Consider the following 27,638-nt stretch of genomic DNA (forward strand, 5'->3'; position numbering starts at 1 on the left):
GTCCACTTTATCTGCTTTACCCTCCTTCCTTACTTACAGGGTCTATATCAAAATGAATGAGAGGTGTTGAAAAGAATAGCCTGACCTAGCCAGCTATATACCTGCAGTTCTTGAGGTATGTCCTTCAATAGGAAAAAACCCCAAGCTTTTTTGACTAGAAACACTGTAGCATTACCTGCCAGGGTAATTTGTTGCAATATTTTCATTTTGCTTCAGGACATACCTCAGTGAATGTAGCTGAGTGAGACCTGACTGGGGTTTTCTGTGAAGTTCACAGATGTGTATAGTGAGCCTCAAATATTAATTTAGCTGCATGACCTACAGCTGTTGTGTTCATACATGGAATACAGAAGCATCTTGTATTGCATGTATGAGATTTAGACAATGTTTTGTTGTTTTGTTTTTGTTTTTTTTTAATAATGCTACATTTCTTTTGCTATCTTCTTTTGCTTTTTTGGGGGGAGGAGACTGTGCAGCAGTTCGGGCCATGTGTTTTGCTTTTCTGTCTCCTCCTGCTGGGAAGCTTTGAGACACAAGGCATTTATTTCAGTCATATCCTTTAGGACCCTTTAGTCTATGTTTCCTAGAATCATATTTACATCCATTCAAAGAGAATAAGTTCTTTAGATGCCTTTTAAATGTAAAGTCTTTAATGTTACCAAAAACGTTTTCAAGCCTGAGGGATTTTTTTATTTCAATATTAGAGGCCTGTTCTTTCAGAGGGAGCCTAAATAAATATTCTTAAGATGTAGCTGTACTACCAAGTTGTGCTTGTGCTGTATTTCTTTTAAATTGCCTTTTATCAATTATTTTTCATCTATTTCTTAAATTGCTTTTTAGAGCCTATTAGATTATATCGTCACTGCAGAAAAATATACTTGTTTGCTTCCTACCTTGATCAAATGGTAATGTCATGCATTCATATGCATCCCACTTCCAGAACACATTAGTGAGATGGATCTCTGTGCATCTTTTGTCTAGAGAAAATGAGTCATATAGACAGATTAGAACTAAATTTTTGATAGATCTTCTTTTCTTGCAAGCTGGAAACTCTAACTGTGTATATGTGTACAAACTGCAGTATACATCTGGCCTCTTAAACTGTCCATCAGGATTCAAACATCTGCTTACCTTGATATCATGCAAATGAACCACAATATGGTTTTAGATGTCATTCAGAAACACTGTTAGCAAGCACCTGGTAAATGCTACCCCAGCCTCTGAATGTGATGTAGTTACTGTATGTCAAAGTCAAGATTGTTTCTTAATCCTTTTTTATTTTTTATTCTCCAAAATGTGTTTGGGTCACGGTAGGATGATATTCTCTCCCTTCCTTGCACATTAGAAGCAAAGTATCTTTCTTTGACCCATTTATTTCTGACTATGCTAATGACTTTCTGTTACCAAACTGGAAGAAGTCCATGAGGGTCCTCAGTAAAAGCATAAACAAACCCCCTCCAGAACAATAGTAATAAAAGAGCTTGTATATTTTCCGGTGTTGAAAAATGTGTGCATAGAAACCAATTAGCCATGGAACTCCACAGCAATCGTTAGGTAAATCCTTTCTTTGTGAGCACAGCTGGGAGAAGTACAATGAGGCTGAAGACTGGAAATGTAAGTTCTGGGCAAAGGCCAAAATGCCCTTTTTAGGCACCTTTCTGCACGTTGGTAGCCAAGCAGTAGGTAGATCTGCCACCAGAGTTTGGCTGATGTGTGTGTTCTCTAGATTCTTGAGGCTGATGGAGTTGGCAGGCAGGTAATTTAATGTTATTTTAAGCATCACCTTTGGCATATCTTTTTGCACAGCAGTATTCACTCATGAATAACACGTAGTGTGTGGTAGCTGTTATGTAGCTGCTGCGGTATCTCTCACCAGATCCCTTTAGCTTTTTAGGCAGGTAATAAGATGAAGACACTACTGATACATACATTAGACTGCTTTTCCTTGTACATGTAATGGCCCTGTAGGTTTTCTGTGGAGTGCAGTTGTCTTTGCACTGCATAAACCTTTAAAGCTTCAGCTAAAGCAGATTTTTTTTTTCCTCCAAGAAATCCAAAACTTGTTATTTCATTATTAAAATCTCAGTTCTTTGAAGAAGACTTTTTAGAAGGTTAGAAGGGCAAAAATAATTTTGAAAGCACAGTCTGGGAATGCTGAGACTCAGGATACCCAAGAGAAATTGTGTTTGATCAAAAGCTTACCTTAGTAACACCAGCAGAATTCACTAGACTTGAGCTGTTTGAGAAATCTTATGAACAAATGTCCTTAGCAGAATGTTCTGCATTTTTTTCCTGGTATGGTTTGTCTCAGTGGGCAGCTGGGAATATTCAGGAAGACTGCCTTCAACCTGCCCATAGTCTCCCTTGCCTTTATACCTGGTCATGGAAGAGCAGGGTTTCTCTAGAGCACGTACATCAGACCATCGAAGTGAACTCCTCCTGTAGACTGTCAGGTGCAAGACCCTCTCGCTGTCTCTGTGTTTGTAGAGGCATGGGCATTAGCCTTTCTAAATACTCAGATCTGCACTGCTGCATTTAAAGTATATATTTCTCCTTTGGTTTAAGAATGCCTAGGGAAGTTAGTTGCAAATAACTAATGAAATTATACATGCAAGTATTAACATTAGTTATATTGAGAACAAAGTTACGTTACCTCTGCTGATGGTATTATTCTGTGTTAGTAATGCCTGGAAGGCATTGATGACAAATGTGACTTGGAGCTCGTGACAAAAGGCTTCATGAAAATTATTTAATTTTTTTCCGTCTATATACATACAAGAACTCTATTAGATTAACAGTGAATAAAGCCTAGAAGGGTAGAAGATGTCTAAAAGCTGAATAGGTTTCTATGCGAGATGTGAAAATTTCCAATGGAACAAGTATGGGGATTTCAAAGTCCAAGAGTCCATTAAAAGTTTGCTTTGTATGTCAGCCAGCTGATGGAAGTTACAGTGGCTACTCCTTAAGTGGTAGGCTGATAAAACAGAGAAGTTGTTTGTGGGAGGTGAGGGAATGTACTGGAGGTCTGCCTGGCTGGTGTCTGGTCACTAATCACTAACGGGGATAGTGGCTGCCACCCCCTCCTGTCTACTCTGCCTCCAGGCTTCTGTCCCTGCTGCAGATAGCTCAGCTTCTCATCTGCCTGCTCCTAACTTCATGTTTTAAAAGTGATCGAGGTTATCACTGCTGATACATGACTAAAACCTGAATTTTGCAAAGCGTTTTCCTTTTCTGCAGATGCTTGGGTAAGCAGAGTTCTGTTACCCAAGAACGCTTTCAAGTAAATAACTTAGCAGCTTCCATTTAAAAAGAGCAAAAGCAAGACTGGCTGGTCAACAGTAGTCTGACTAATATGAAGCTTCCAACCAGACCACAGAAACAGACGTGTTTTTTTTGTTTGTTTGTTTGTTTTGTTTTGTTTTGGGTTTTTTTAATTAAAACAAAACAAAACAAAGCCCACCTCTCAGGAGTGTGAATGAGGAGTGAAAATAGTTGTGAAAATAGTTAAGTTTTTAATTTTCAAACTTTTTGCAGTTGCATTGAGAAGTCTGAATATGGACTTTTTTTAAAAGTCTTTTTTTCTAATATTACATCACTTATTCGAAGTAAATGGTGTAACTATCATGGAAATGAATATTTATGTTACAATCTCTAGCTTACATCCAATAACTTTTTATTTGCACCTTTCCTCCACATTTTCCTTTAAATAATAAAAAAAAAAAGGCGCCTAGTCAATAGTAAGTCTTTTCTCTCCTCCCTCCACTTTGCAGGCGATCTTTGAAGTGATATCTTCTGAGCATTCTTATTTGCTGAGCTTGGAGATTCTGATCCGGATGTTTAAAAATTCCAGGGAACTGAGCCTCACAATGACCAAAACAGAGAGCCATCACCTTTTCTCCAATATCACAGATGTTTATGAAGCAAGCAAAAAGTAAGTGTAGCAATGCATTTCTACATTTTTTAAAAATTACGCATTTTTAAAATTATAAATTTAAATTAAAAATTTAGCAATTATAAATGTATTTACAATACTGGGGTTTTTTTAATTGTACCTGAGGGGTGATTAGTGGTAGTCAAAATATCTTTCAAGCACGTAATGAAATGTATACAAAGTAGTGTCTTTAGTGTTACCACAAAATGAAGGAACAGCTGCAAGGTAGGAAATTCAGCAAAAAATTTAGGCCTGACAATTTAAGAATGAGATGTCAAATGTTGCATGTGTTAATATGCAGAGTTGTAGTTTTTTATAAGCTGTAAATAAATCAGAATGAAATTTGATTCTCTGTTCTTTGAGAGCACCAAAATACATGTGCTCTGCAGTGCTAAAGAATCATTTCATGTAATACAAACAGCTAAGGTTTTATTTTGCTAACCATAGATTCTGTTTTTGTAATATCCGTAAGCCCCTTTTTATTTGGATTGTATTTTCCTTATATATCTCACAGGTAGCTCCTTGAATAGTAGAGCTTTGGTTAGTACTATGTGATATGTGGTAGTATTTGCAGAGGCAGGCTATGCCTTACCTTTGCTCTTGTTCTCTGAGGCATCTTGCTTTTATTTGGAAAAATCTTGACTTTTCTTGCCAGAACACACTCTATTTTTAAAGTTGAACTGTTGTTTACTTTTCTGGCTGTACTGATTTAGTAAGGAGAGCTTACAGGCAAGCTGAGCTAGAGATGTCAGGCTATTATTTTAATACCTGTTTGAACATAAAAGCAAGTTTCTTGTTGTAATCTCAATTAACCATTTTAGAGTGGTAACCACTTCTCCCAAATGTTTGAAAATGGAAAATATGAGTAACAGTGGACATGCACATGAGTTTGACAGACTCACATTGCCACTATGTTTGAGCTCACATTTAATGGGGATAGGCATGGTATTAGTTTCCCTGAAAACTGGTAGGGAAGGAGAGAACATAGTGTATTTTAGTAGAAATAAGCAGGTTAATCCTTCAAATCTAAACAGTTCCTAAGCTAAATGTTGATACGTTAAGCATTCATACCTAGTCTTTACAGTCTATCAAGTTAAGCTTAGTCTGCCCTTATTAAACTGTTAAAAATTGAGCAAGAGTTTCATACTTGTCCTTAAGAACTGACTCTTGCCAGTGTTTTCCTTAATCAGATGAATCACTGTTTACTTTGTACTGAGTACTCAATGTGCAGCATACTGTGTGACTGTGGTATCTTTTATGTAAACAACATAGGCATTTTACTGTTTATGAACAGTGCTGTGCATGCCATAGCACCTGACACAGAGACTTGTATTTCTGTTAAAAAGATGATCTGCTGTGCTTTTTTTTGGTAACTTTCTTCAGTACAAAGTCAATAACAAGAAAAAAGTTACAATACAAATAGTGCCTAATGAAAAGGAAATGTTGGCAGATCTTGCACAATACGAATGCTGAAAAGTCTGTTTTATGATTGCTGATAATTACTGCTAGCATTACTTAATACAGGACAAGCATATGTACATGCACTCACAGTGTACTTCAGGGTTATGAATACTTGAAGGTCTATTTCAAAAAGTTGTTTAATGAGGCTTTGCTTTGTTATAATTTGTTTGTTATCCTAGCCTGGTTAATAGCAATACCAGCAGGTGGATTACTGTGGTCTACATAACTAAAATTTAAAATGTCTATGCTTCTTTTCTTATACCTTGTTTCCAGCTTGAAATCAAGCACAATGGCTAAAGGATGCACATGGCCTATTTAAGATACTGATTGATCTTAACTGTAGCACTGTACAACTTAAAAAATATCTCTCTCTACCTATGGAACGGAAAAATACTAGCCTTCTTTTGGAAATGGGGCTAATGGTTGGATAAGGAATCTGTCAGGCTAGGAATATCTTTGGAGTCAGTCCTTCCCACCCTTTCAGCTTTTTGGGGGGGGGGGATTGGGTGGTGGTTTTTTTGTTTTGTTTTGTTCCCTTTTTCTCTTGTCCCCTTTGTTTCCTTCTTCTAGAAATAGTGATGTTCTGAATTCTTCAGCATTAAGCCCACATTTAGCTTTGTGGAACTTCTCAAGTTTCATGTTCCCAGTCATGGTAGTGTCCTTTCTTGGCTTCTCCTTCTCTGAAGCCCCACGAAGTCTGTGGATTTTTACATCAGTTGTGCAGCGGTTTGACTTTTTCTTCTGAAGTTTATTCAGTAATAAGATTTGTTTCATGGGGCATACGTGTAAGAGTCTAATGTATTGTGTCAAGTGCTAACCTAATTTAGGAGCTATATAATAGGTGTACATTTGGACTTATTCAGTATACCTTCATTTCTCCATCCCCCTGTTCCCTTTTGTTTCTCTCTCATTCTTATAATTGAGGTCTTTTGCCAGAAGTTGGATATTGTCTGAATCCACAGCCACCACAGGAATGAGAGTTTTATGACAGCAGTGTTGTCAGGGAGTGCAGGTTATCAAAGTCCTTATTTTCAAGCAGTAGTACTTTTTAAAGGCTTCTCCTACATTTCATGTAAAATGTGAATTGTAAAGTATCATGAGCCTTTTTTTTTGCTAGACAAGTGTTGATGTCACAGAATCGTCATGTATTAGAGGGTAATTGCCATCTTTTTTAGATAGCTTAATAGAAATCAAAGGTTTCATTAGCCTGCAGTCTTTGCCTCTCCTTTGGATTGTTTCTGTAGGACACAGCTGACTATACTAGTACAGCTCTATGCATAGGGGTGTGTGTGTGTTTTTTTCCCCTGTGTTGAATAAGCCTTCCAAATCATTAAATCCAGTTTCTCACTTAAAATATTTAAAGCAGAGATGGGGGTGGGGAGAGCAATATTTTTAGGGGAATTCTTATAACCCTTTTGATTAATAGTCTTCAAAGGAGAGGAGGGGGGGAGAAAGAATGGAAAAATACCACACTAGCCTAAAATTATAATCTTATTCTTTCTTGTGTGGAAAGTCAAATGGTTTAAGAACTTGGTTTTTTATAACTTGGAGTAAAAACAGAATTCATAACTCCTTCTTAAATTTAAATGAAAACATATTTTGTTTCCTGAGTTATGTAATACTGTTAAACTATACCAAAATTTTGTGTTGGCTTTCTACAATCTTATTTGTGTAAATAATGGAAATTATTTTGAAACAGAAGCCTCTTTCTTGGTATCTCCAAACTATTGCTTCCCATTTTCAAGGTCTTTCAAGGTAGCAAAATCCATCCTTTTGTTATAAAATTGTAATAAAATTGAGAATCTGTCCCATTATGCTGTATTTTAAGCAGCTTTTCCTTTACTATAAAATACAAAGTCTTGAGTATGAGTGTAGTTATCAGTGGTTTTGGTTGCTCAGACAAAAGTTTGGTGAGCTGAAGAACGTGAACTGATAAAAATACTATCTTTTAGTCAAAATTGCTTAAAGCTTATATCTAGGAACTTTGACTTAGAACATGTTTAATGGAAACTCTCCAGAAACACCAAGATAGGCTTCTAATGCATGACAAGGCCATTTCTGAGGGAACAAAGCTGCCTTTGTTAGAAGCAGAATACGGACAGCAAAGACCGTCTCTGCTTTTGGGAGCTCATTGGAATTTCTCTAACAAAGAAGAGTTGATCTGAATAATTTGTGCAGCATACAATGTGTTTATGGAAACATCTTGTAAGGTGGCTTCAGAAAGCTTAAGTCTTTTATTGTGTATTTGCCTGTACATGTAATATGGGAGTTCATAACTGATAGAACACAAAATCACATGAATTGCAACCCGAGTCAGTGTGAGCTGTTAGATTGAGATGTAAGCTTGTGGGGATGCCATAGGCCAGCTTATTCAGAAATAAAAGCTTGTGTAATCTGACAATACTGCACAATCAATCTCACTAGTAAGAAAAGCTCTCTCTAGTCTAAGTATGTGGTGCAAAAGAGGTCAGTTTCCCAAGAGCCTGTCTTGGGAAAGAGGAGTTACAGGGAAATTCATGAAATGTCTTGAAGAACAATTGGTCTGACAGGTCAAATCATCAAATTTGTAGAAGGGAAAGCTTTAGCATATTGTTTCTCTCTGCCATTAGGCCAGCAAAAGGCAAAAAGCTTATGGAATATCAGAGGATTAGCATTAGCAGAAAAAGACAAACAGAAAGTATTTTGACAGGTTCTGACTGTTCTTAAACTCTGTGTCTTGATTTCGGTAGAGAATCTCCTGTGGGTTTGTGGGGTAGGTTAACATCTTGTCTGAGTATCTTTAATTTAATTTTATATGTGTGAATATATATTAGGAACCAGGTAAGCTTTCTCATAGCACTTTTTTGAAATCAGGTTAACGTTTCGCCTCTTTCCAACATACTTTTAAATGACGCAGCTTCATCTTTTTCTATAGGAAAATACAGTCCTAGTGTTCATTTAAGAAGTGTGTGTATTGAATCAGTTAAGTAGGCATTAAAAACATTACTTTTAGAGAATGCAAAGTTCTGTTGCTCAGTTTCTTTGGAAGATTGCAAAAAAAACCCCCACAAAACCCGCATATAATAAAAAAAAGTAAAAATAAAAATGTAAATGCTGTAAGTAGACCCTGGGTGATTCAGGTGAACTCTAATGAAAAAACTATTCATATGTTAGAGATCACCAATTTGATTTCCAGGTAAGACAGTGATACAAGTCATTAGCATCCTTTTTTCCTATTTGGTCTAGACTGATGGTCTTAGCCTGTGTTCTGTATTTTATCACAGTTCTTGCCATTAGCAATTTTTGAAGAAAGCTGAGTAATGTCTCAAGGGCATCCAGCTGAGTGTGGTTACCCTGTTGGATAAGTGACACTGAGGTGTGATCTGGGGGGAGAATTTCTGTGCTCTTTCAAAGAAAGTTGTTCATACTGGTTGTTTTGAAGCAGATAAGTGGCTTCCTTATCAGTAAAGCTGAGTGATTATGTTGGACATAGTGGACAGAGTAATGGGAACAAGAGGGACAAAAGTCCTCCCAGATGATTGGGAAGCAGGATGTGAGGCACCTGTGGCTCCGTGCAGAAGCTGGTGTGTTGCCCTGACCCACAGCAGGTGCTGGTGAGCACTCAGACCATACATATTCTTGGGTTTTCCAGGTGTTGCAGAGCACTGCTGAATTTACCATTTGTTATTTCTGCCTTTCTCCCAGCCTTGCTGCATGATCTGCTTTTACTGCTGATGGGGCCTTTTTTGATTGTCAGGCGATTCCAGGGATTCTGGAGGACGTATTGTAGAGCAGTGAGGCCAAAATGCCGTATTTTTTTTTCTTTACATTTTAGATGCCCACAGAACACATTTATGGATTTGCATCATATTGATGAGTTGGGACCTTGCATTTATCCTTGTGATTACTCAGATTGCTTCCTTCATGGTTTGTTCTGACATAAGCGCTCTTTGCTGAACTCTTTGGCTTTAGTATGTAGGAATTATTTGTTTAGAGGGTTCTTCTGGCAGCTGAAATAACTCTCTGGGTTGACCTGCACTGTTTCTTTGCAAATGACTAGCAGTGTTGGTAAACTAACTTTAAAATAATATGCAGTTGGTATTTGCATTCCTAACCCAGTGATTGTTTTATAATTTAGCTTCCTTACTGGAGTCAAGATTAGATATATGACTTCAATACTTGGGAACAACAAATCTGAACAGAATCATACTTCCCTCAGCTCATTTTCTTGGGTGAATGCAACTTAAGAAAAAAAAAAGCATTCTTTCTCTTAATGAGTTTAGAATTTTTTTTATATATATATGCATTGTGTAATAATTAATTTAGTAAATACCTGGCAATTACCTATACAAAAAGTGCCCTTGAGGAAAATACCTAGTTTTTCAGAAAATACAATAAGCCTTTAGCTTCAAATTATTCACTTAAACATACTGAAAAGAATACCCCAAACGCAACAGATACCCACCCATCACCTTCATGGTATATTTTCATGCTATATAAATAGATTAAACTGTTGCCAGCTACTGATAAGTGTAGGAGAAAGACACAATAGGAAGATAGTCAGGCAGTGACTGCCACAGTGACTGGAGAAGGATGAGACTGTGCTCCACTGTGTGCGAGCCTGTTCTTCCCGATGCTGCTGCACTGCCCTCCTTGGTAAAACTGGACTTGGATCCCAGAGCTCTCCTCTCCCGTAGCTCTGATGTGTCACCTGCAGTCACAGGGGAGACCAAAGCAGGGAAATGCTTTTTTGGTCGGTACCTATGGAAAAGTTTCTCAGCCCCAGATATTCACTGTTGATAGTGAGCTGTGGCGGGGTCACCAGTGGGGATGGGTTTAACTCTTAAAAGATGTTCTGAGAACAGTCAGTGGCTTAACATAACATTGTTTTAGAGTAGGAAAGAGAAGTGAAGTGTTTTTCAGTACGTTCCTTTCTGTCCTGTGTAAAGTCCTGTTCAAGCTGTCCATTGTGTTTCCCATTTCAGATGCCCCTCTGAAGGAGTGTCAGCTAATCATAAAGAAAACTGAATCTGTTCACAATTTGCTTGTCTCTGGCTTGTGCGATCCTCTGTGAAATTAAATATAGCTTGTGTTAGATTTCACAGTCTCTACTCAGGCATCCTTATCTTTGCCTTCACGCCTGCTCAGAGGTGTTGTAAAAGATCACTTTTGGAGAGGCTGTCTGAGAATCCTCAATAACGCTGCGCATGGCACAGAAAGCGTTGGTGGAGGGCATTTGCCGTTGTGTGTCTGTTACCAGTGAATTTAGCCTGAGCCTGAAGTCAGTTATTAAAATCAGATGAGACTAGAAGCTGGAATAAACTTGCCTTACTTTGTCACTCTAATGGATTGTACAGTATCTTCAAGAAACACCAACATAAACATAAAACTTCAGTTGTCTTTATGGTTCTTTTTTTCCAATGCTGGATATATGAGATTTAAGTTTTAGTTGCATAAAACTTGTATTTCTTCAGAAAAACTTTGGTATCCCAGGGGTCATTTGTGGTATCATTTAAATGCTGATGATGTAACCATGTTTTTGTTTTTCTAGCATCCTGCCTCCGTGGTGTTTTACACAGCAGATCTTTAAATGCTTGTCAAGCTTTGCATAGACACAGTTTAATCCCTTTAAAATAGTATTAGCTGGTGCAATCTGTTAAGGAGACCTTTGGATCGTGTTAATGATTATGTTTACTTACTTTGCTAATTAAAATAGACACTATGTAGCTGGATTTTGTTTAGGAAAAAAAATTAAAAAAAAAATCAAGGCAACTGATTTGCCAATGTTTTCCACATCCCTGGAGTTGCCATCTCATGCTTTGCTCAGAGTAGACCCTTCAGGGCATTGTTTCTGAAAGATTACATGATTACTACATTAGTAGTACATTAAGTATCTTGTTGGGGTTTAGGGTTTTTTTAATTTGGCAGTGTAGATATACCCTCTATATATCAGCTGTTTTTACCACGTAATCAAAACGTAAATGACCTCTGTTTGCCAAGATCAAGAGTAACAGATGAAGGTCCTCTCATTACAAACTGCAATACTGACTGAAGGATAGAGGGAACCCATTCTTTAGATGACTTTTCTCATGAGTTTTCTAGAGTGAATCAGGGTGTTTTTCAACACTTTCTTTTTTTCCCCCCTAACTTCACTGAAATAATATGATTGCAGTATTCTCAAGCATTTGCATGCCAGAGGAAGAAAGAATTGAACAGTCCTGCTCAACCTTCTTCTGTGGTAGGGTTGAGTTCACCTGAAAAGACACAGGATACAGGCTGCACCTTTAACCACTTGGCTGTTTTCTGTGTTACTCTGGTTTTCTCTTAAGGCCTTTGCGATCTCTCCCATGTAATACTGTCTCTGGTTCTTCTTTTCTCTTCCCCGCAAAACATGATTCTGCTTCCTTATCTCACTTGAACTGGCCTGACAGCAAATGCCAGGGAATAGTGAGTGGTCATGTGTGTATTTCTCAGAAAAAGGTTCAGTAAAAGAAATGGGAAAGCACCAGAGGCTGTGAGATATCAGTTACAATTGCTGTGTCATCTCAACTGCATGATTATAGATGTGCATTTTTATTGATTTTTAATTGTGGTTGCTGAAGCTTGACAATATAAACAGTGTTTGTCAGATGAAAGGTAATTAATTTTCTATTTTAATTTTATAAAAACGGTATTCTTAAATAGTGGCCATTGGAAACTTACTTTGTTTTACCTCTCTCTATAGAGAATTCTAGTAATTATTTCTTGACTGTATATGCTTGTATTCAAAACTTCATCTGCATGCTGTCCTCTCAGTATGCTTTATGTGTTGTATTAATGCCAAAATTATTTTGACAAATTAATTGTCTTTGTGTCCCTTTCTGAAAAATATATGACTCTGAAGCTCTGCACTGTCAATTTATCTTCCTGTGGAAATGCAGCACAGATGGTGTGTAACCCAGTGTCCCAGATTCTTAAGAGGAGAGACTCACTGTCAGGTCTCCTTGGAACTTTTCCTCTTGTAATTAGATTACTTTTCAAAACTCTCCTGCCAGTCCTTGGTCTAGGACTTTTGTGTTAAGTTTTTCCTTTACTTCTATTATTAAGTACTTTTGGAGGTACGTTTTTCTTTTTTCTCTAGCTGAGGTCCTCAGCCTAAGAACTGATACTTCTCTACTTAATTGTCTTCTCATGACTGTTTTTAATGTTAACAGAGTAGCTTCTTTTCTTAAAAGAAAAAAATACCACCCAACCCCCCAGTTTTTCCTCACCAGTGACTGAAGATGGTTTGTGTTATCCAGCAACAGATAGTTTTGGCATCAAATAAAAATAATTCATTTTGAGATGAAATATTGTCTGAAGCAAGGATTGAAACCATATTTTAAACCATAGGATTGAAACCATATTCTAGATGAATGGCCTTAAATTTGTGAGTTTAACCAAAAGAGTCATAACAGCCCTCTGTTGTAGAGGGCTGTTGTAGGCCCAGTATAGTAGAGTTTGTTTGTTTATTTGTATCCTTTATTTTTTGCACACTGATGTAAAGGGTTTGGTTTTGGTGCTAGTGGTGCCTGGAGGTTTCCCTCCTTCCCTATTACTCCCTCAGTTCAGCCAGCTGCTAGCCAGGTGAGATGTAGCTGAAAAATAAACCGCAGAACAAACCTGGTCATAGTTTTCTTTCTGTCACCTCCTTCACATGCCCATTGGAGCAGTTCCCAGACCTCATCAAGTGTCAGCCCACAAGCAATTGTGGTGACATACCTGAAAGAGTGTGGTAGGAAAAGGAATTAATAAGTTGGACAAGAGCTGCAGAAGCTGGCATTGCCAGAACTGTGGCATGAAGCTGCCATCTGCCATAGCATTTATTTGTACTGAAACCCATCTGTATATTATGTAAACATATTCTCTGTTTAATTAAAAAAAACAACCCAAAAAACAAACCCACAGCAGCATTTGTAGCTGACTTCTTGGAGCCTCTGGCTCTTCTTCCGTGGCCTAAACTCTGCATACCGAGTTACTTATGTGAATATTTGTGTTTAAGGACAGTAGAGCAAAAGTAATTTTAAAAAATTCTAAAGCCTTCCAGTTGTAACCCAAAAACTATTTATCTAGTAGGTATAGATCCTCTCAAGCAATCGTGCTTTGTTGTTGGCTCTTGCAGGGTTTGTTGTAGTCGCAGCTTACGAATTTTTCACCAATTTTCAGATTTACTGTTGATGCAGGAAGCACAAAAGAGGAAAACTGTATTTATTTCCATATTTCTTTGGTAGTAAAGTGGATGGATGTTCAACAGTTATTTGAACTTGCATCTCTGCTTTCCTTGTACAGAGACTGATAAGGAACAAAGAAGCAGCCTTTCTTAGTTGAGACTGAGCGATAAGTCTTCAAGAGGACAGTCTGGTTTCAGAGAACTGCCATTGCCCTTATAGCATAAAAAGTATGTGTAGCTTTAGTTGTTAGTAAGTCTAGAAATAACTGTGTTTAGCAAGGCTGTTATAGTGGGAGGATATATGTATGTTCCCTTGGCTCCTCTCTTGTATCATTGGGTCAGTGTGCTTTGTTTAAATGAGATTTTAAACCTCAAATTCATGAGATGAAAGCTTGCCTTGCAGATAGATGAGTTGTGTTGCATTGCTCCACGTTACTCTGGACAACGGTGAGGCTGGTCTGTGCAGCAATTATACCTAGGAAATCTTGCCTGCCGAAGTGTGGTATTTGCTGTAACTTCTACTATGTCATACTGTACCTTCTACTATGGGTGTGGCCGTATCAATATGAAGATCATGTATACAGACGTTTATATATACATTTTATAGGACAAGCAGCTGTATGTGCAGCAGTATCAAAACCCGCAACTTTCTCCCTACCTTTAAGCATGTGTGATAGTTTGCCTCCCTGCATAACTTCTTCTGCTGAAGTGCCTGCGACAGCACGAAGAGAAGCCCAGCGGCACTTGAGGCAGCGCTGCATCGTCTCTGGCAGCGCTTCGTCCTGCCCCTTGGCCTTTCCCCTGACGGGCATCGCTGCTCTCCCTTCTGAACAGCGCTTGCGCAGGGCTAAAACAGCGTAACGTGCTGATTAGTACACTTGCACTTTGAACTTGCTTTCCTTGGGTTATGGACGTTAGGCGGTTGCCAACTTGGCACAGGTGCCCTTATGAGAAAGATGAACCTGGGAGAGTTTGCTGTCTGCATCTGGCGCAGGGCTGCTGGGAGGTTTGCAGCCGTGGCGGTACCCACTGGGCTCTGAGAGGGAGCGGGGCAGGAGCCTGATGGGGGAGTTTGTCATTTGATATGAAATGACACATTCCAGACTTTCTCTGGAGAGTTTCCTGGGCACTCTCTAAATCACCATTATTTCTAGACTGTGGTGGAGAGTTCCCTGGCTGATATCTTCCCTCAAGACTAAGCAATGCTTGATTTATGTTTTCGTATGGTTCATATTTTTGTGTTAACAAAAACTTCTTCCCAAATATCAGGATTGGTTAGTTCTCTTATTGTGAAGGTGCAGGTGACGGCCCAGGTTTGTAGAGCATGAGGGAAGTTACACGTCCAGTTGTTCTCCTCCGTTCTCCAAGGTCTTTGCTTGCTGTGTTTGTTAGTTTGGCCATTCTAGCAAGTGTGTTATATGGGAATAGCCTCATCCCTGTTGCTAGAAAGTTCACAAAATTATTTAGAAATTCATTGTTTGAGACATGCAAGAGATCATTTTGTTCTGTGACAATTGAGTATGTAGGTAACTTTTCAGACTTAGGGAGAGGGGCAGAAGGACCCTGCTTCTTCTCAGTAGTACAAAAAGCATTACTTTGTTCAGCATGGGAAAGGTTTTTAAAATGAGGACTCCCGTTGCGATGTCTCCGTAATTTATCAAAAAGATTTACATTTCTAGTGCCACAGAGTGGTCTTTGTGGGTTCATTTGTCAGTGGGTATTAATTGGTTGAATCAAGATTTGTTTTTCTGAAACGCATACCATTGAACTAGATGCTATGAGCACTTACCCGCTATCTGAAGAATCTCGCTGTAACAGAATATATTAGCAGGGTTGCCATGCCCTTTTTATTGTTCTGGATTCCTGCCAGAATACTACAAATAGTTGAAAAGGCAAGTGACGTGCTGTTAGGATAGTTACTTGTGGGTAGGTTTGCTGAAAGTTGTTCCAGTTTGTTGCAGAATAAATGAATAGGCTGTCAGGGTCTGTCTTTTGGTTTTTTTGTGTTTGTTTGTTGTTTTTTTTTTTTTTCCTCCTTCCCCCCCTTGTTTGGCTTTGTAGTTGCTCAGTGGATATTGCCTAATAAAAGGTATTTTTATGGACTGTTAGCTTTGCAGTGTGTCCTGGTTTCAGCTGGGATAGAATTAACTGTCTTCCTAGTAGCTGGTACAGTGCTATGTTTTGAGTTCAGTATGTGAAGAATGCTGATAACACTGATGTTTTCAGTTGTTGCTCAGTAGTGTTTAGACTATAGTCAAGGATTTTTCAGCTTCTCATGCCCAGCCAGGGCACCTGACCCAAACTGGCCAACAGTGTATTCCATACCATGTGACGTCCCATCTAGTTTAGGAACTGGGAAGGGGGGGCAGGAATTCGCCGCTCGGGGACTGGCTGGGTGTCGGTTGGCGGGTGGTGAGCAATTGCCCTGCGCATCATTTGTACATTTCAATCCTTTTATTACTACTGCTGTCATTTTGTTAGTGTTATCATTATCATTATTAGTTTCTTCTTTTCTGTTCTATTAAACTGTTCTTATCTCAACCCAGGAGTTTTACTTCTTTTCCTGATTTTCTCCCCCATCCCACTGGGTGGGGGGGAGTGAGTGAGCGGCTGTGTGGTGCTTAGTTGCTGGCTGGGGTTAAACCACGACAAGTGTTTAGTGTTATAAATATATGTGGATGTATGTATTGTATTCCATTATTTGGATTGTGGTAATTCCTGTAACAAACTGATTAATTTCAAACACCTGTGGATGCAGTCCCTCACTCGATTCACCCTCCTTTCAGCCATTCTTTTCCTAAAAGCTCTGATTCAGCATAAAAATAAGGCTGTAATTTTTCCCATTTTTACTATTTTAAATTCCCTCTCTTCCCTGCCACATTCCCCCCCCCCCCCCAAAAAAAAAAATAAAAAAATTGTGGTGCAGATGTTAAGCTTCTGTTCCTGATGAAAAGATTCAGATTTGGAGAGGCTAATCAGAATTTTTTTATGACTTTTATCTGGAGTTACCTGGAATTGGTAATTGTTTTTCCAGTTCCTTATCTCTAAGAGGAGGAAGCTAAATTGTACTTGCTTCCACTCCAGTGGCTTTTTTCTGTTACTGGATAGTAGTGTGTCAGCAGCAACATCCCTACGAAGCTAAATCTGCATTATAATCTTCTTTATGTCAGATACACAGGCCATTATAACTTGGAAAACATTAAGCAATAATAATAATAATGAACTTTGAAATAAGTGATCTACAAGACAGACCACAGGTCACTTCTACATACAGAATGGCTTTGATGGTGATGGACTGATATTTTCAGTGACAGAGCGGACCAATAGCACTGTCCAGAACGGTGAGCAATAGAGGATTGCATGGACCCGCAAGGAGATAAAAAATAAGTACTGTAAGGAGTAGGAAAAAAGTCATAAATGTTTGAGAACCTTGATTCTAGAGTGGTACGCAACCTGTATACAAAACTGCAATGACATTATACCATCTGGCCCTCTCACCAATCTGGTAATGCTATTACGTGTATTCTGTCATTTTGCAAACAGAATAAAATGATTTCATAGTAACTTTATCAATTTTTTTTTTCCTCTTAGCTCTCTTGGGTGCTGATCACCTGGTTCTGGTAACTTCTGGTGTTCCACATTTACTTCAGTTTCAGACAGAACTACACCAAGTCTGTTCGTTCGCAGTCTCACTCACAAAAAAGACTTTGGTATCAGTTTTCTTCTATAGTGACCCTTGATGTAAATGAACTATTTAGATTTTTTGCAGTTCCTCCAACCTTTCTGTATATTCCTTTTATGTCCTGTCATTTGATTCTGCATGCTTTTTGCTCCCAGATAATAACTGATTCCATAAAAGAATTGTTTTTCTAACTCTAATTTGGCCTGCCTAGTTAATGTCTCTTTTACCTGCCTAATCAGACTTTTTTTAATCCAGTGCAATCTAGTTTTGGAATATCCAGATAGCAAGACACATTATTCATAAGAATGTAAGTCCTGCTCAGTTAATATCTTTATCTAGGGGTGAAGGGAAAGTAAATGTTGAGAAGAAATGTGGATCAAAATGATTGATATTAAGGCATTGCTTTTGTGTATTTCTTTATGGCATCTGTTTAAGTAGAACTTTCTTGATGGGAGTTCTGCAGTTGTAAATGAGACGTAGTTTAGGCCTTATAAAGGTGAATTGTATGGAATAGTTCATAACACTGTGCATATACCACTGTGCATTTGTGTTTATACAGCTGAATTGACTAGAGTTTTTGAGAAAGTTGTGGATTATCAGTCATTGATTAACACAGTGCTGATGAATGGGAAAAAATAGCTGAAGAAAATTGCCTGAGCAAGCATTAGGATGTTGTTCCTGATGGTGATTACCAGCTTGTTAATGATCTGCCTAAAGACATGGGAAAACCCTTAACACCAAAAGTTCAAGGAGGAAACTCTTGTCACAAAGACAGGGCAAACTCCAGTGTTGGTGAGAATCTCTAGTGTTTCTACATCTTGTGCTATAAAAAGAAACAAACAGGAAATTAATTAAACCTGCGTTTCTAAATTTGGCACGTAGCCTTTAGGGGAGGGGGAGTTTTAGAGTATTAGAAATTGGATGTTTCTCTTACACAACGTAAGGGCAAGATGAGGGAAATCAAATGCTGTCTTATGATGCTGTTTGACTTTCACTTAATTGGATCTAACTTTAACCAGAAAAGTTCCAGACTTAACAGAAACATGTTTTACATAAATCCTTCTGGTGTTAAGTAAAAAAAGCCAGTCACACAGCACAACTAATTGCAACTACTAATTTGTAGTTGGTTAAATTGAATGTAATCACTCGATCACTGATCTTTATGACAGAATCTGTCCTAAAATTTTAAGTAAGAAGTTTTTATGATGTGTGTGGTTCACTGATTATATATAGTAATTAGCAGATTGGATGCAAAAAAAGACAACCTTTGATTCAAGCTTTGATGCATGATTTCCAGAGGTAATACTTCTTGTAGTACATGTTGTGGGGGATGGGACTTGGGTTTGCTGCTTCTCTCTGCCCCCTCTTTTTTCTGTTTTTTTTAAAATCTTCTACTCTCCAAGATTTTTACTGTTCCTTAAAATGACTGTGACTGATGATGTCATTGATGAAGCACCAGATAAATTCTAAAAGTGGAAGTTCTAGCCCAGCATGGTCAAACACCTTGTCAGCATGCCATAACATACGGCAGGAAGAAATGTTGTATTTCCTAATTTCCTGAGGAAAGTAAATTGGCAGCATGCTGAGAAGTTCTCCCAACTATAAATGTCTTGAGTAGAGCAGAAACGAATTCCAGTTGTCTGCGGTTTTCGGTGGTCAGCGGTTGAAATCTGGCTGTTGTGGTTCATGAGAAATTGTAGACTGTGTGACTTGGAGACTTTCCTTCCCTCCCACCTCTTGGACCCCAGTGAAATTTCAGGCAACTGCTAACTTTAGTATTTGTCCATGTATTGTATGAGATCGCATAGCGACTTAGTATGCTTTGCCAACTAGTACTGTTCTTGATACTAAAAAAACCAAATACGTAGCATAATACAACTCGGTGACAACTTCAAATACTTTGTGCTTTGAAATAAGATGGGTGGAGGACAGAAGGATGCTGGAAGACTCTGCCTTCCAAATGTGGCAGGCTATTAAAAAATACTGCTGCACCACTTAAAGGGGAAGAGTGAGTGGAAAACTGTGCACTGTAGTAGGCAGCATTATATCTATTTGTAGGCAGTGTCCTGTTTTTCATTAAATGGTAATACTGATAAACATCAGTCAGTTCAATCTGCAGTTAATGTATCAGAACTTTAAAAAACAAAACCAAACAAAAAATCCCAAACCAAAACAACTTCCCTGCCTTGATTCTTTTGACTGTGTGATTGACCAAGTGAGAATCTGGCAACCACTCAATTTGGGCAGCTGCTTCTAAGCACACCTGGAAAAAATCTTAATTTAGTTAACCCATGTTGTTAAACAGTGTATGATAAGCTTCTGTTCATCCTGTTCTCCTCTTCTTACATTTGACATTTGCAAGACAAACTATAGAGAATATTGGTGCAGCACATAAAAATGAAATGCTGCAAGGTGACAGATTTTGAAGAGCCAGTGTTAGTAATGAGAAAATGTAATAAAGGACCAAAATAAAATAGAACATGTTTCAAAATATTTTAGCTTGATGTGAGATGATGTGTTCCAAGAATTTTTTTTATTAGCTGGTTTACTCTAGGGACTTCAGGATTCTTCTAGTGAATCATCTTGTATAAAGGCTGCAGGCAAGACTAGTATATGAGAGATTTTCAGCAGCTTCTAGATTTTTAAGGATTACACTGATGTCAGAGTGGCAGTGCAGGTAATTCTAGTGACCTGCAATAGTTGATCTGTGTGAGCTCTTACACCCCAAATAGTAAGATATTTCTAATGAGCATCACAGAAATAAAGGCTTTTTTTCCTGGTGAAATCAGAAATGCAAAAAGGAGTGGAAAGTTTTCAGAGGCCAAAGGGACTCACACGTGGAACAGAGGACAAACAATAGGGAAGTTCTTAGAACAAGCTTGTTTACGGGAGAAAGTCAGCTCAGAATTTTGGTTTCTGTTCCCATTTTCACTGTTTCCAGTCGGTGTTTGTTTTCAGTGGTAGATGAAAGTATTTGGTACATGAGCACCTTGTCCAGCTCAGCCTGCTGTATGTTTTTTTGCTGTTAGTTCAGCAGTTCACACATAACTTCATTTCATTGAATGTTCTGGTTTTGTACATCCTTTATTACAAGAGGAAATGTGTTAATGTGAGCTTGAAGTTGTTTCCTTTCTTTTTCAGCCCTGTTTCTGGACATTCTAGTCTAACCAGATCAGTAATGCTGTTTTGGTTTTGGCAGCTAGAGAATGGGAAGTAACTTTGCCAGCATTGCTTATGTTGAGCTCTGCCAGGTGACACTGGCAGCCTTTGACTTCTATCGTGTAAAGATTTCCCTTATTGTTCTGCCAAAGGACAGATGATGCCACCCTTTCACAAACCATTCAAGTTGTCATTAGTTTACAAAAGCCATGAGTTGCGTCAGGTGAAGTGTAAAATGTTGCGAGAGAAAATATGCTAATTTTTTTGAGTAATTTATTTTCTTTTTTCACAGGTTCTTTAAAGAACTTGAAGCAAGACATCAGAACAACATCTTTATTGATGATATTAGCGATATAGTTGAAAAGCATACTTCTTCAACATTTGATCCATATGTAAAATACTGCACCAATGAAGTCTATCAGCAGCGAACACTGCAGAAATTACTGTAAGTACTGATTTTAAAATACAATTGCAAAATCACCCCCTTTGTAGTAGGAGTGAGTAGTAGGCTGTGCAAAACCTATGGCTTCCAACTAAGCATGTACTTACATGCTTAGCTTTTCTTCATGTGCACAAGTTCCTTTGAAGTAATCGAGAGTGACAGTGTGGCTGGCTGCATAGTCCAATCCTATTTGTGGTCATGTGTTACGTTCCCTTTCCACTGGTAAGTACAGCTTAATCAGTGCCAAGATATACTTTCCTTGTTTGTTACGTATGAGTCTGTCTGCACTCACGGTCATGTGTGGGAGAACTTGAGGTTTCTAAATCTCAGTACTGGTCTTGCATATCTACATAAATAAAGCTGAAGGTTTAGTTGGTATGACTCCTTCAAATCACACTTTCCTATTAATAAAATCATGATTTATTTAAAATCTAGAAGCTGTCACAATTCTTTGGTAAAACATACTGTTTGATTCTCTCCCCTCTTTTCCCACCAGAGCCACAAATCCAGCATTTAAAGAGGTGTTATCACGGATTGAGTCCCATGAAGATTGCCGGAATCTACCAATGATCTCTTTCCTCATTCTTCCCATGCAGAGAGTTACTCGTCTTCCCTTACTGATGGATGTAAGAACAGAGTTATTTTTCTGTTTTTCTTTGATGCATGTTCTTTTAATGTTAGTATTCCATTCCTAGTTCAACCCAGTCTTTCCTATCTTCTTATTTACACCAGGTACAGGGCTGTAGATACTGGTCTATTGATTATGAAGTGCTGTAGCATTTGTTTGGTTACTGCGACGGGTACCTCCTGCTCCTGATACCTCATTCAAAAGTTGAACATTTAGACATTCTAATAGAAAAAATTGTACAGTAAAGGGTCAAAATGATCCTGAAACTGAGGAGGAACCTAGCACAGAAATTGTATATAGTGTTAGGATTAAAATTAAACCCTGTAGTTTAGAAAACAAGACTCCCTAATGTATAGATTAGGTAAGGGTCCTTTTGCAGTAAATACTTACTTTCAGGAACATGGTTGTTAAGCCCCTCAGTTAAGAGGGTCACAGTGTAACCCTGCAGAGTGATCTCTGTTCTCAAGGGCACGTGAGCTGTTTGTGACTGGAGCTGTATTGATACACTCGGTTTCCCAGCAGCGTGTTATGCTGTGAGATGTTCCCTTCCTGTGCAGGTTACCGGGTGACTTAGGAAGCGTGATGAAGTGCAAGTGAATATTTGTGAAGCAGAGTTCACACCAAGGCTCATGGTATTTCGGTTAAGATGCTAGAACTACATTTATGAGCTGGACAACCAGCAATAGTGGTCAGGTTTTGGTCATCCAAAAATCCATGCTCAGATTCCAGCATTGGTAGGATCCAGAAACAGGACTAATAATTTTGTTGTCCTATGTATTTGCAAATTGTGCACTGATGAGTTTGATCATCTGGATAGTTACTTAGTTCATTCATGGACATTGAATACTCTCTTCTTTGTAGTACATTTCTAGGTAGAAAATGGAATAATAATCCAGTATTATTTTGGTGTTTCACTAGATATGCCTTCTGCTTTTTGGTTTTTTTTCTTTTCTTCACCTCCTTCCTCTCTTCAGCTAGAAGAATCTAAACAAGCAAACTAGGCATTTTATTTTCTACTGTTTGTTTTGTTTATTTGTTTTTCTTGGAGATGACTGTGTAAACCTTTTATTGAGACTTCAAAGTGAACTTGATTTTTAAGGCTTCAGTACCAGAAATACGGCTCTAACTACATTTAGAGAGGAGGGAATGTAATTAAACCAAAGACTAATTTAATGTGAAATATCTTACGATGTTCTTGTTTCTCAATCAAAAAAGTGATTTAACTTGTCTGTCATTGATTCAAAATGCCTGTTTCTGGTAGGGCTTCACCTTCACGTCTGACTCGTATCTATTGACAGTTTATTCTTACAACTGTCGTGTAAGTCATAGATCAGATTTACTTTTCATTACTTTCCAGCACTTCTGTGTTTGGATGCTGCAGCCGTCTTCCCTTCCATGTGTTTTTTTTGTTTTAATAAAATAATACTGTTATGTATCTTTTTCCATGTTACACATAACAGTGTAGCCTTAAGAGCCTTTTCTGTTTTTCCTTTGGAAATACTTACCTTCCACAAAGAGGTCAGACAGAGGAATCTGGTACAGTTTTCTTATTGCAAGTATGGTTGCACATAAATGGGTATTTCAACTTCCAGGTAAAGCTTAACATTGAAGCAGGAAGAACCTGTTATGCACAGCTGCAGTGGGATTTCATTGTGGTTTGCAAGAAGTTGAGACACGAGATGGCAGGAACTTTCCCTTTCCTGGAAGGATGCGGCCAGCCTCTTCCGCTGCCATGGCTGGAGGTTGGCCAAGAGGTGCCAGACATCATTGTGCTCCAAAAAGCTTTCTAGGGAGGCATTCCTTAGTGTGACAGAGCACTCTGAAGAAGGGTCCTAGTGTTCCCTCATTTATCCCAGTCTACAGCTGTGACTTCACCTCCTTGATTTCAATTAATATGTATATAAAATTCTGTATTTGTTACAATCTCTGCTGCTTAGTCCTCTGAAGTAACTGACGTTTTATTTCAGACTATTTGCCAGAAAACTCCTAAGGATTCATCGAAATATGAGAACTGCAAGCAAGCTCTGAAAGAAGTGAGCAAGGTGTGTTCTTAAAAGTTTAATCTGGATGCAGAATTTTTTCTGCTCTGTTCTCCTTCCTAAATTGCACTGCATGCTTTTGTTATTTCAAAAATCCACTGTGAGAAGTGGCTGCTTTTGGTTTTTGTTAGTCATTTGATGTTGTGGTTTAACCCCAGCCGGCAACAAAGCACCACGTGGCTGCTCGCTCAGTCCTCCCCCCCTCCAGGGAGATGGGGAGGAGAATCACAAGAAAAAGGTAAAACTTTGTGGGTTGAGATAGGGACAGTTTAATGGGACCACACAAGGAAAGAAGTAGCAATAATGACAATAATGCTGATAAAAGAATGTATAAATCGAGTGATGCACAATGCAGTTGCTCACCACCCAGAACCTGATGCTCATCCCCCACCCACCCTGAGCTCCCTCAGTTACATACTGAGCATGACATCGTACGGGTATCAAATATTCCCGTGGCTAGTTCTGGCCAGCTGTCCTAGATGTGCCCCCTCCCAGCTTCTTGTGAAAAATAACTCTGCCCCAGCCAAACCCAGGACACTTGAGAGTTAATGCACGTGTTTATTAGTCATTTTGTTCGCCTGTTTCTTGTGTAGTTGGACAAATGTATTCTGTTTGCTGCCAGTCATTCCAACAGAAAGCCTTATGGTCGACCATAAATATAGAAAAACCCAAAACACTCTCCTGACAGTAGAGAAAAGAAAGTCTGAATCTTCTAAGCAAACTTAAGCATTCTTTCTTATTTTATTGTAAGTTAACCAGGTCACCTTCTGTCAGTTGTTCAAAGTTGTTCTCTTCTCCTCCTGTAGTCATGCTTTTTTGCCAAGAATCAGTGGTGGAAGAAGAGCACAAGTCTATTTTCCTTCCATGCGTAGATTGTAAATTTCAGCAGCATTTACTTGTATAATAAATTCTGGTTCCTTCCATTTGAACCTGAGTAATCAGATTACTGATTTTTTTTTTTTTTTTTAAACTGGTGGGAAATTCCAATCCATCTGTTTAATATATTTATGTTCTGGAAATAGACAACTCTTTAAAACAGAACTTTGTGGTATGAAAAGAAAACCTAAAGATCTAATAAGGACTGGCTCTTTTTTGCCTCCAAGATCTCAGAATTTCAGAAACTATAGTGCACCATAGACTGTTGTGAAATGTGAAGTACTGGGCGCTGTTTATTAAAACAAACAAAAAAATCTTTCTCTGCATGTTGGGCTAGACATTACCTTGGGCCTTGAACATTCTTGCCTACTTTAAGGGAAAAATTGATGTTTTCCATGCATAAATAATGCAAACGGGAAGAGCACTGAAGCATTAAAAACTAAATTGTTTCATTTAAGAAAGGCCACTCGGGATCATTTTTATGCCTAAATTACTGTCTGTTTATTACTTAGGAAAATACCCTAAACTCGGCAGCACTGTACTGCTGCCAACACAGTTGGGTTTTTCTGCAGGAACAGCACGTGGTGTGCAAAGTGTTCGATTATAAAGGGAGAAGAGGCCCGTTGGTGGCTGGGAAATCCACGTGTGATGTTGCTGGGCTAAGGGGAATGCATTTTCATGTCTTTCTGTCTTCGCTCCCCTGTTTCTACGTGCTCCCCACCCCCACGTGCAGACTTCAGTAAAACTATAGCCTGCATTAAAACTGCATTTTGAAGGTCAGCTGCAGTAAAACTTTTTCTGGGATACTGTTTGCCTTCATTTAAACAAGATGGTACTGTAACGTTTGCTTTGGAACTTCCTCCTGTGAATGAGTTGGGTGTGCGTGGTAGACATGGCAGCATGCCGCACTGATGGGTTGGTCTGGAAGGTTGTTTATTTTGGAATTGGTCATTAACTTGGATGAGAGAGCTAGAACTCTTACCAGAGCTTCGGGCTGAACCTTTGTACCATCTGGACTCCCCTGAGAATAAATAATTGTCGCAGGATCATAAGATAATTCAGGTTGAGGGGGATCTCAGGAGGTCATCCAGTCCAGCCTCAAGGCAGAATCAGCTATCAAGTCCAACCTGGTCACTCAGGGCCGCATTCAGTCTGGTCTTGAAAGCGTTATGTCTGTGACCCAGCGTGAAAAATGTCAGTTCCTTTTGGAGTTTTACGCTTCCCCAGAAGAGCATTTTATAAAGGAACAAAAGTTTGTATTGCCAGTCTTGAGTACATTAAACCTGTTAAATAAATGTCTCGTTTCTAGCTGGTGCGTTTATGCAACGAAGGTGCTCGGAAAATGGAAAGGACAGAAATGATGTACACAATTAACTCCCAACTGGAATTTAAAATCAAGGTATGATGATGTTTCTGACCACAAATCATGTAGCATATGAATAGCTTTGACTACATCTTAAGTTTTGATAGGTTCATTGCCAGCATAAACAAAGTAAATTGGTGTACGCTGTGATATTGACAGGACTTTTCAGTCAGGGGGGACAAGTTCATATTCTGGGGTTGCTGAAGCCCTGGAAACTCAAAGAGTAACTAAGGGCTGTCGCATCTAACCAAGCAGATTAAGCTTCAAGTTGAGGCTTTTCAGGGAAAGAGAGTATCGGGTTATATATTTTTTTAAAAGAATAAATTAGCTTTAATTACTGCAGAATGAGGTACGTCTAGACTCTGGATTTACCTTTGTGGATGAAACCCTGTCCCTGTTGGAGTGACAGTACCTACTAATATCAGTCATGGCACAGTTTTATGCTGTTTTATGTAACTCATAACAATGTGTACAATGGTCTTGTCACCGTTCACATGCAGAATCGCATGTTGCCTCTGTGTCCCTCCTTCTTGTCATCCGTTTCCTCAAGGCTTGCCAGGCCTTGAATTGTTTTTTTTTTTTTTCCTCTCTTCTTCCTCTTTATGTAAAACAAAAGCAGAAGAATGGACAGCATAATTTCTAATTTGTACAAGAATTGTTGCAGTTCTCTGCTGCAAATGGAGGCCGTGTCACTGAACAGCACACCTGGTTAATTAACTGATCTGTTGAAGTCTCTTGTAGAGTGGGAACTTGCTGGATGGATTAAAGAAACGTTTTTGGGGGAGTTGTTCCATTGCAAAGCAGTTCTGTTTCTCATTTTGGCATGTTGTCCAGCAGCGTGTGAACAAGGTCTGATAAATTTCATCATATATGAATTGACTTTTCTGTGAGCTGTAGGTAGTTTTGAAGTTCTGCTTAGATTTCTAACTGCAGTTGAAGAACCAACCATGTGTTTCTTTAAAGAGTGAATTAGGATTTGTAATTGATAAAGTAAACAGTGGAACTTCAGTAGCATCTTCATATCGCACAGTAATCTTGCAAAGAAATGATCTCTTCTGGCTGGATAAAAAAAAAATTGGTCAAGTACTTTAAGTAGAAGGGTTATGTTACAGCAAAATATTTTTCTAATATATATTGAATTAAGTATTCTTTGCCTTAAAGACAAAGTTAAGTTGCTGTGAAGATTTTGCCATTAGGAGAGAGGCCGACTGTTGCTGCTTGGTGATGAGATGTTCTCATGTACGTGAGGGCAGGGGAAGGTTGGAGTGCCGCACACTGCGGAATTGGAGGAGGCAGCGGTGTGAAATACGTCAGCCCAGCTGGCTTTCCCAACAGCTGGGTGCGGTGGCTCTCGGGTCACACCTGCAGGCAGGAGTCACCCTGCTTTGCCTACGATAGCACATCTGGCAGCATCAGCTGCGCAACCAAAATCGCGCGATACCTGCCTGGAACAGCAAGCTGTGCAACAGCAGACTTCAGTGTAGGTGGAATTACTTAAGCTAAACTACACCTTTATTAATACAGTTCACTTCAATAATCCCAAGCTTTTGTCTTGCTAGTGCAGGTGCTGTTGACACTCAAATAATTTTAAAGAGTCTTAGGATACTGAGATATTCCAAAGTTTTTTCTTTCTAGTACTGAAAATACAATTTAGGCTTTTATTAAAAAAAATCCTCTACAATCAGATTTTTCAGTAGGAAAAAATAGCAGACATAGTCATAGTTAGTAGGGGTTTTAGTGTACTTCCAAGATACTTCAAGTACATTTACTTTTTTCTAGTCAGTGTTTGTTAAAATACAATTTCTGTAAATAATGTCTCAAACCATTATGTAATGAGTATTCTTTTGTGAGAAGAGTTTATTATCATACATGTAGTAAGAAGAGGTTCAT

At 38.6% G+C, this 27,638-nt stretch overlaps 1 protein-coding gene across 1 annotated transcript in view; it reads left to right on the forward strand.

Annotated features, from left to right (window-relative positions):
* ARHGEF26 (Rho guanine nucleotide exchange factor 26) overlaps positions 1 to 27,638 on the forward strand; it is a 62,064-nt gene that overhangs the window by 11,524 nt on the left and 22,902 nt on the right. The window contains exons 5-9 of the mRNA XM_075031232.1: positions 3,771 to 3,931; positions 20,693 to 20,845; positions 21,339 to 21,468; positions 23,438 to 23,512; positions 25,695 to 25,784. Of these exons, the coding sequence (XP_074887333.1) occupies positions 3,771 to 3,931; positions 20,693 to 20,845; positions 21,339 to 21,468; positions 23,438 to 23,512; positions 25,695 to 25,784 (609 nt within the window). The remainder of the gene's footprint in view (positions 1 to 3,770; positions 3,932 to 20,692; positions 20,846 to 21,338; positions 21,469 to 23,437; positions 23,513 to 25,694; positions 25,785 to 27,638) is intronic.

Source organism: Buteo buteo, chromosome 7 (assembly GCF_964188355.1).
Source record: "Buteo buteo chromosome 7, bButBut1.hap1.1, whole genome shotgun sequence".
In the NCBI taxonomy this organism is placed as follows: Eukaryota; Metazoa; Chordata; class Aves; order Accipitriformes; family Accipitridae; genus Buteo; species Buteo buteo.